The sequence below is a fragment of the Oratosquilla oratoria genome, chromosome 32, assembly GCF_046742065.1.
Source record: "Oratosquilla oratoria isolate Oo_2021 chromosome 32, ASM4674206v1, whole genome shotgun sequence".
NCBI classification, from domain to species: domain Eukaryota; kingdom Metazoa; phylum Arthropoda; class Malacostraca; order Stomatopoda; family Squillidae; genus Oratosquilla; species Oratosquilla oratoria.
The window spans coordinates 11382376-11392551 of record NC_134808.1 but is presented as its reverse complement, the minus strand read 5'-3'; the positions used below and the strand labels follow the sequence as shown (position 1 = coordinate 11392551).

At 39.7% G+C, this 10176-nt stretch overlaps 1 protein-coding gene across 1 annotated transcript; it reads right to left on the bottom strand.

Moving 5' to 3' along the window:
- Positions 1–4813: 4813 nt before the first annotated feature.
- Positions 4814–9689, bottom strand: LOC143017544 (zinc finger MYM-type protein 1-like). Its single transcript, XM_076172334.1, has 3 exons — positions 9650–9689; positions 8588–9099; positions 4814–4825 (listed from the first exon to the last, which is right to left on the bottom strand). The coding sequence occupies exons 1-3, from the start codon at positions 9687–9689 to the stop codon at positions 4814–4816; spliced, it is 564 nt and encodes a 187-aa protein (XP_076028449.1).
- Between the last annotated feature and the right edge of the window lie 487 nt (positions 9690–10176).

The following is a 10176-nucleotide window of genomic DNA, read 5'->3' as shown; positions in this document are numbered from 1 at the left end:
ACAGCTATTTCCCCGTCTTTCAAAAACAAAACTGGTCGCATCCAAAAACAAATCCTCAGATCCCTCGAGTCGCCGCCACTATTAACTGTTGGTCTGTCGGTGGTTGAAGAATATTAAGATAAACAGGTGAAAGCAAAAGATTGCTCCTTTATTGAAAAGCTATGAACCAAAAGTAAACAAAGATGTTGACAGGTCATAGTATAAGTACCTGAACAAAACAAAAGACGTCTACATAGGATCCAAAACATATAAACAATACCAATAGATTGCTCTAGAGCATCTGAAAACACCATTTCCAGAGTAATAAACAATATGAGAATCAACATGGTATGTAAAGGAAACCTACAGCACAAGTATACAAATTAATTATATATCAACGACAAAGTCTATTGCAAAGACAACGAACCAATGCAATCAAATACAATTAATCCTCAATTTACCATCACCTGACGTACTCTGTAATGCCCAGAAACTTGTCGTGTAAATGAGCATTTCCCTGATTTCTGCCATCAGCTCTACGTCAAAGAAAAGGTCATACATGTCATTTTAATTGCCAATGACACATAACGGAGGTGGGCCCACCATCCCCTCCATCTCACAGTTGTGTAACAAAACATTTCGCGATTTTGAAGCTATATCCCTTTACTTATTAAAGTCATGGAATGACAAATTCCACAAATTCAACCAAGTATTTGTGACACAAGTTTCCGATGTGCAAGCAGTGCAGGAACCCATTGTATACTATCTCAGCTTTAACCATAATGAATTTTCCCCCAATGCACAAGCAGACCTTGCTTGCAACTTTTCAACAAGTTCAAACAGACCAATTGCTAGCGGAAGGATGAACACCCTCGGAGCCAACTAATCTTATTCAGCATCATATACCCCTTCGTGAGAACTCAAAAACCATGTTACTTTCCCGACATACAGATACCACATCAAGGTCAAACGCATGATTGTAGATTAACCCTTATCCAAGACATGATTGCTCGAAGATATCATCGAATCATTAGCGAATGGAATTTTTCCATAGTAGCCAAAACACGAGACGGGTCCTTCCGACCTGTAGTAGACTTCAGAGTTAAATAAACTGATTGTACCCGACCGACGCCCGAATCCACTTCTTCACGACCTCCTCCACTCTATCGTAGAAAACAAGGTAGTTTTCACGACCTTGGACCTTATGTCAGGATATTTCCAGATCCCCCTTGCCCCAGAGTCTAGGCCGCTGACAGCTTTTAGCACACCCACAGGACACTATAAATTCGAACGACTCGCCATGGGTCTCGTATCAGCTCCTTTAGTGTTCACACGACTCATGCACAAAGTACTTGCAGGTCTCATTGGTCACTCTGTTCATGTACCTCGATGATGTCATCATAGCTTCCAAATCAATTAACGAACATCTACACACTCTACACACTGTTTTCTCGCGACTAGAACAGGCAGGTCTCAAACTGAAGCTTAAGAAGTGTTCTTTCCTTCAGAAAGAAATACGCTTCCTAGGGCATGTCCTTAATTCACAAGGAATTTTAACTTCGCAGGACAAGGTCAAGGCAGTCATAGATTTTCCACGCCATACTTCTGTAGAACACATATGTTCATTCCTTCGTCTGTCAGGTTTTTACAGATGTTGCATTCAAGGTTACGCTAGTATATTAGCTCCTTTAACGTCACTATTTAAGAAGGACACACCCTTCAATTGGACACCTGACCAAGAGAAAGCCTTTAATGATTTAAAGAAAGCCTTAACCATGGCACCTGTCCTTGCCTTCCCAAACCACAAGTTTCCCTTTACAATTAAACTGATACGTTCTATACAGAACTAGACGCTGTTCTCATGCAACACCACATCACAAAACTCAGACCAATTGTCTATGCGAGCCCCACCCTCAGCAAGCACGAGCGGAATTAATGAGTCACAGACATAAAAACCTTAGCAATGATATACGCACTTAAACATTTCAAAAACATCATCCTTGGTTACGAAATACAAATATGCACAGACCATCAACCAATCTTACCCCTATTCAAGGGGAAGAACCTTTCCGGGAAACTTGTCCACTACTTCATTACCATACAGGAGTTCATGCCTATCTTCCATTTTGTTCAGGGCAAAGCAAATGTAGTTGCAGATGCTCTTGGTCGCCATATTGCGACCATCTTTCAATACCAAATTTGAGTCAATATTACTCAAGCGCACATAGCCGCAGCGCAGAGATAAGATCCTTTTTTGAAACGAGTCATATATTTCCTCGAATCTGCAGACACATCTGACCAGTGGCGGATCCAGGATAAAAATTTGGGGGAGGGGGGGCTAACCTGAATTCCTTCCTCTGAGTAGTTTGATGTAATCAGAAGTCTGAGGTATACTTAACTTAATAAGGTTTTTCAGATTTTACTGTATTTTATACATATATAATAGAATGTATATTTGTTTTATATTGGTACACGCTTGTGCTAGTCAGTGATAAGGCACTGGCACGCGTATACTCACGCATAGAGAGAAATTATTGCAGGATCCGTGTGTAGTGTTAGTGCACATGGACTATTGGAATTAATAAAAAAAAAAAGTAGCTTTAAAAAAACAAAAATACAAACCAAAACGTGTATGAACTTCTGAACCTGTTAATAAAAAGTATCTAAATTACATTAATAACACACAGCATTGTTCATGGGATCTCACACAAACATCAACCTCCTGTTTTTTTTGGGCAAATACATTGATTACACTGTCTATTTCTGTGGTCAATTGAGATTGTCTTATTATTAGTTTTATATACATGTAGATGGTGTTAAAGAATTGTATACTGGTGCTGTAGATTCCTTATATATGTGATTCTCATATGTTTTATACTTTGTAATAGGTTTAGATCCTATACAGCACTTTTAGTCGTGTGTATCTAATTGAATCCTATGTAGACATCTTTTGTTTATGTCAAGTTATTGATACGAAGACGTTCTAGACGTCGCTTGTTTGTTTACATGGCTTGCTAATAAATCAAGAAAGCAAGACCCCGCTTTTTCAACTTTCCTCACCGACACACTGCTACAGTGGCGACGAGGATTTGTGGATTTGTGTGCTAAAGGACTGAATTAAGTTTTAGAAGACAGAAATAGCTGCCTTTCCAACTGATGGTGGAGAAATCGAAGGATGAAGATATACTCGCCTATTCACTCCATCGGAACCGTCCTGGCCACTCTGGATTCGAAAATAGCCTTGGTTTAGCAGGCTACGAGTCATTAGTTTCACAAGGAAACAGGACTTAATGCAATAGATTTACAATGGTAAATAACTCAGGTAAGATTGACTGTTTTGAACCCCCAATAAGATTAGATGGGAGATATGGCTTAGTATGCTGCAAGCTCATTTTACATACAATGGAATCACTGATGATAATAAGAAGAAAAATTCTTTATTAGTATCATTAGGAAGTGATACGTATAGCACGCTTGCCTCCCTGACTTCACCTGATTTGCCACATGTGAAAACCTATAATGATTTAGTGAAGCTTTTAGATGCACATTACAAGGTAAAACCGAGCTATCATCGGAGTTTAAATCAAATTTCCGAATAGAAAGAAAAAAATCTGATGAAAGTTTAAGAGACTTGTATGCTGACTTGAAAAGTCTAGCCAAGGATCGTAGTTTTGGTACCTTATTTGATGCTCGAGTGAGAGACCAACTATTCATGGCAATAGAAACTGAAGTGTATTTCCCGAACTTAGTTGCTGAGAATTTGGATTTACAAACTATGTCTTCAACGGACATTTTAGAGAAAATTCTAAATTTGGAAAAAGCTTTTGTCGGAGAAAAGCTCCCGACTACTGAAGTGAGGAAAGTGGGGGTTAGTTCTGAATATTTTAATAGTCAGAAAAAAGAAAGTTGCAAGCATTGCGGGTATCCACACAAAAGTGAGAACTGTAGGTTTAAGCACCTAACTTGTTCAGTTTGTAACACGAGAGGACACCTAAAACGAGTGTGCCGTTTTGATAAGACTATGTCTGGTAAGCCACACAGTGCCCAGAAAGGATCTTTTGGAAAATTTACCAACAAGAAAACGTTTGGAAAAAAGAAAACTAATATCGTTTTCGAGGGAATTTCTCAGGAAGAGAGAGATACTGGTAGTGATGATAACCAATTGTTACATTTAGTGGATCGACCTAGCCTTCCAGAAGTGGTTAGTGTTGATATTTCTCATGAACCTGTACACAGTGTTGTAGGTAAGGTTTTGCCAGTGAGAAATAAGGTTGATATTAATATTGAAGGTCATAATGTACCGTAATGAAATTGACTGCGGTGCCAGTGTGTCTACCCTAACATTGCATTGGGTTAAGAAATTAGATTTATATTTGGAGCCTAGTGATAAAATTTTGAAGGCTTGTGGTAAATAATGATTTGCATGTTTTGGGTAAGGTTTATGCAAATATATTTTATAATGGTCACAATGTAATTCAAAGTTTGTATGTAGTTGAATCTAATAACTCTAATAACTTATGTGGAAGAGATTTAATGCCTAAAATTGGTATTGCACTCACAGGTATAGAGGAAGGAGTTAATGTTTTGGATTCCAAGGTACAATTAGATAATTTTTCAGATGATTCTAGATTGCCAATTTCATGTGTTGTAGCAAAGGTACACCTAAAGAGCGGTGCTGTGCCTAGTTGGAAAAAAAGCAAGGCCTGTGCCCTACCACTACAGAAAATTGGTAGAAGATGCTTTAGAAGAGTTAGTTGATAACAATATCATTGAGCCAGTACATTCTAGTACTTGGGCAGCTCCAATTGTACCAGTGTTAAAAGCTGACCAAAAGTCAAATGCGTATCTGTGTAGATTTCAAGGAGTTAAACAAAAGTATTTCATGTGACCAGTACCCTTTGCCTAAAGTTGATGAAATCCTTGCTGGTTGTTGGGAAAAGCAAGATATTCTCAAAGATTGATTTAAAGGATGCTTATTTACAGGTGCCAGTAGATGATGAGAGTCAAGAATTGCTAGTAATTAATACTCATGAAGGTCTGTTTAAATATAAAAGATTACCCTTTGGACTTGCATCATCTCCTGCCATCTTCCAAAGATTGATATCCCAATTATTGGTGAATATAGATGGAGTAGTTGCCTTCTTAGATGACATATTAGTCGGAGGAGAGAGACTAAAGAGGAACATGATATGTGATTAGATAAAGTGTTTGAAGGTATTTCAGAAACATAATGTTGCTATTAACAAAAAGAAAACTGTTCTGAATACCAATTCCTTAGAATACTTAGGATATGTCATTTCAGGTGATGGCATAAAACCTTCACCAAGGAAACTTGCTGCTATTTTAGATGCTCCTATACCAAATTCAGTAGGTGAAGTTCAATCATTTTTGGGTCTAGTAACTTATTATTGTAGGTTTGTAAGAAAATTTTCAAGTGTATTAGCACCTCTGTATGATTTACTGAAGAAAAATGCACAATTTAAGTGGTCTTCTGTTGAAGCAAAAGCATTTATGACTGTTAAGGAAGAGTTAGCCAAATCTGATTTACTAGCCAATTTTGATGGTGAACATGATGTTATTGTTGAAGTAGATGCTTCACCAGTAGGAGTAGGATGTGTGTTAATTCAAGAAATGAATGGTAGTCCAAGACCAGTTTACTTTGCAAGTAAAAAGCTGTCTGCTGCTGAGCTAAATTGGACAAAGAAGCTCTAGCGTTAGTGTACGCTGTAACTAAGTTTAAATATTTTTTGCTTGGACGTAAGTTTGTGCTCCGTACAGATCACAAACCTCTTCTTGGTTTATTTGGTAGTGAGAAACAGATTCCTGTCAATGCAAACGCAAGAGTACAGCGTTGGGCATTATTGTTATCCCCAGTATGATTACCAATTGTGTTTTAAATCAGGCAAACAAAACATTGTAGCAGATACCCTGAGCCGTTTGCCTGTAGTAGATTCTGTTTTAGACTCACATACACTTGCTGAATATGTGAATTTAGTTGAAAATTTGGAAGATCAAAATGTTTCCTATGAAAGGGTTAAGGTTATGACAAAGAGTGATCCTGTTTTGAGGAAGGTTTTCCAATGTGTTAAATTTGGGTGGATTGATAATCCTGTTATTTCTGAATATGCAGCAGTTAAAGCAGATTTAAGTATATATGAAGATGTGTTGCTATTTAGGAATAGAGTAGTTATACCAGCTGAATTAAGAAGTAGCGTACTTTCACAGCTGCATGTAGGTCATAATGGTATTGCTATGAAGGCTGAAGCCAGGAATTGGATATTGTGGCCTAAGTTAGATCAAGATATATCTGAGGTTACTAAAGCTTGTTCAATTTGTTTTGAAAATTTTCAAGGTTCTCAGGAAGTTACCTTATCATGGCCTGAGACGGGTAAGTCTTGGTGTAGACTCCATATGGACTATGCAGGTCCAATCAATGAAAATTATTTCTTAGTGATCGTGGATTCACAATCAAAATTTATGGATGTTCATGTAACAAAGTCTACAACATCTACAGTAACAATTTCTATGCTGAGAAAAACTTTTTGTAATTTTGGGTTACCTGACATTGTAGTTTCAGATAATGCCTCATCATTTGTATCAGAGGAAATGGAGACTTTCTTTGAAAAGAATGGAATAAAACATATGACACCAGTCCCATATAACCCATCATCTAATGGTTTAGCTGAGAGAGCTGTAAAAACTTTCAAGGAAGGATTAAGTAAATTTAAGGAAGGTGATATCAGAACCAGAATTTGTAGATTTTTGTATAACTACAGATGTTCAATTCATTGTTCCACAGGTAAAGCTCCAGCTGAGCTAATGTTTAACAGAAACTTCAGAGGTATAGTAGAGAAAATTAAACCACAAAATAAGAAGGAAAAGGTTTTGGAAAAAGTGTGTAAGTTTGAGAAGTCTGAATATAAGATTGATGATGCTGTTTTTGTAAAGAATTATGGCAAAGGTCATTCATGGTTGGAAGGGAAAGTAATTGAAGTTCTAGGTGTGAGAAACTACAAAGTGATGTTAAAAGATTTTGGAAACATTGTTTGGAAAAGACATTCTGATCAACTAATGCCTAGATATACACCAACTGTTACCAGTAATGACACTGTATGTAAAGATAACTCGGGTAGCAGTAAACCTTTTGTGCCTGTGTATTTTTCGGGTCGGGGACGCTGTCCTGATAGTTCAGAAGTAATGGATAAGGCTGATGAAAATTCCTCTGTAAATGTTGATAATGATGATAATGCTGTGAATGTACCAAGTCCACAACCAGTTAGAAGATCTAGCAGAGTTGTGAAACCACCTGATAGATTGAATCTATAATTGTGGTGTTATAAAGATAAATGTTTCAGTTATGTTCTTATGGATACTCCTTTTTCAATAAGGGAAAAGGGATGTGGTAAATTGAGATTAATTGTCTTATTATTATTTTTATATACATGTAAATGGTGTTAAAGAATTGTATACTGGTGCTGTAGATTCCTTATATATGTGATTCTCATGTTTTATACTTTGTAATAGGTTTAGATCCTATACAGCACTTTTAGTCGTGTGTATCAAATTGAATCCTATGTAGACATCTTTTGTTTATGTCAAGTTATTGATACGAAGACGTTCTAGACGTCGCTTGTTTGTTTACATCCGCTTGCTATTAAACTCAAGAAAGCAAGACCCCGTTTTTCAACTTTCCTCACCGACGCACTGCTACAATTTCAATATTGAATTCATTGTGAACGCCGAGTAGCGCCAGGCCGTTGTGGTGATCTTGAACCATAGTATTCCTTAGGTAGATCTTCAGTCGCTTCAGGGTTGAAAATGAACGCTCGGCCTCTGCGTTTGAGACTGGGAGCGTGATCAAAACTCGGAGGAGCTTGGCCAGGTTCGGATACATTCGGGTCTGGGCGTGGGCAAGGGCATCTCCAATGGATTCGAACTTCATTGTTGTTGAATACCAGCGCTCTGCTTCCGCCTTCACGAGGCTCAAGGTCTCGATGTCAGCCTCATAAACCTTTGCCGCTTCCAGTACAGCAGCAACATCTCCGTCAGCGCTGCTGAGCAGATTCTTGATCTTGAAGCCAACAGGAATAGTATAATTCCCGAACCGGGTCTGCAGCTCAGTCAATACATGGTCGAGGAATGGGACATATACAGATCTTCGGTAATACTCCTCAGCTGTCTGGAAGGGTAAATTCGCTCGCTGCGTTTGGCGCTTGCAAACTCGAGGTACAGGAATGGTGTCGTGTGATGAACCGATCTCCTGGAGGAGCCCCTCTGCCTTCTTGAAGATGTCCTGGAAGTTGGTCAGTGCACCTTCCCGGGTCTTGTTTAGATGCGTCACCACATCACCAATCGTAGCGTACACTGAGACTAGATCGACCATAGGGGACTGCAGGGCTCGGCTCGGCTCCACAGTGTGAGCTAGCACAGACTCAGCGACGGCGAGACCAATCAGAAACCGCGGCTCTCGGATTGCTATCAGTAGTAGTCCCGCCGTCGCGTCCGAGTTGCTCTCGTTCTCCAGAAAGACGGCAATAACTGGCAGGAATTCCATAAACACAATGACTGAGTCGTGTCGCTCAACCCATCTAGTAGCGCAGAGGCTGACCAGCTTCTTCCGCTTTGTGGACATGTGGTCTTTTACCAGCTCAGTAAACCTCATCGAGCGCATGTTTGAGGAATAGATGTAGTTATACACCTCGCTGAGAGTCTGGAGAGCGAGCTTTACCTCCTTGGTGTCACAGGCCTTGGTCAAGACGAGGTTGAGACGATGACTGAAACAATGAATCGTCTTTGCGAGCGGGTATTCTCGCACTACCACAGCTGCACACCCGCGAAACTTTCCCATCATGGCACTGGCACCATCAAAACAGAGGCCACGGCAGTTGCCCATGTTGAGGCCGACACTCTTTACTGTGCTAAGCAGGAGGCGAGCCAGGCCTTCCCCAGTCAGATCCTTGGCGTGAACAAAGCCAAGGAAGTCCTCCCTTAGCTGACCTCCGCTGAAGTGACGGACGCAAATGGTGGCCTGTTCTTTCCCTGAAACGTCGGTCGTCTCGTCCATCATGATGGCGAAGACTCCAGAAACTGATGATACCACCTTCTCTTGCACCAATCGCCCTGCAAACAAGGATATTTAACCCCCGGACCTGGCAAAACATCAGAAAGTACTAAAATCGATTAAATGACATCCTTACAATGATTCATGGAAGAACAATTTTTTTGGGGGGGGGCTTCAGCCCCCTAACCCCCCCCCCCTCCCCCCTGGATCCGCGCCTGCATCTGACACAGACAACTTTCCTCTAGATATTGACAATTACACGCTAGTGGATGACACTTTTTTGCCATAAAACAACACTAATGAACAAACAGGAATCCAACAGATCGGTGCTCCAACTGGTAGTCCCTATAGATCTCATTCCAGAAGTCTTAAAACTTATACACGATTCACCTATTGCTGCACACCCTGGCAAGGAGAAATGCGTCACTCAGGCCAGATTGCACTATTTCTGGTTAACAATGAGGAAGGATATACACGGGTACATCGACGCTTGCCACTCTTGCGCGAGTCAAAAAGGTCATATTAGCGTTTATGTTCCAATTCTAACTTACCCTACACCTTCTAAACCAATCGACACAGTTGTTATTGTCTTTTTAAGTTACCACTTACACATACTGGAAACAGGTGCCTCATTGTCTATGTCGACCATTTCTCTAGATTCTGTATTCTGGCCCCCCTACCAGACAAGACAGCACAACACGTAGCAAATGCAATTATTGACAAACTCATGTGCCCCTTTACGACACCCAAAACTCTAATTTCTGGCAACGGGAGTGAATTCAACAATGAGATGCTTTCGCATATTTGCGATTATTTTCATATCAAGAAATGTAACACAACTGTTTATCATCCTAAGTCAAGTGGCCTAGTTGAACGCCAGAATAGAAAGATTCTCATTATTATCAGACATCTTGCATCTGATCTTCAACCTTCCTGGGATGAACATGTCCCCATGATTCAAGCGTGTTTGAATTCTGTGGTAAATAAGTCAATATCGGAGTTTCATTCCATTTTGTTATTTTTGGTTCAGAAAAACAGCTCCCATATGATCTCCTTTCAGACTTACCACCCATTTATAACTTCAACGATTTTGTTAAGGTCAAAGTAGCTAATTTCAATCACCTATTAAAAGGATA

Bases quoted from the DNA above. Each gene is read 5' to 3' on its own strand.
- LOC143017544 (XM_076172334.1), bottom strand. From the start codon at position 9,689: ATGGTCGACATAGACAATGAGGCACCTGTTTCCAGTATGT. The intron at 9,100-9,649 runs GTAAGTGGTAAC...CCTTGTTTGCAG, and splicing joins GGCACCTGTTTCCAGTATGT to GGCGATTGGTGCAAGAGAAG.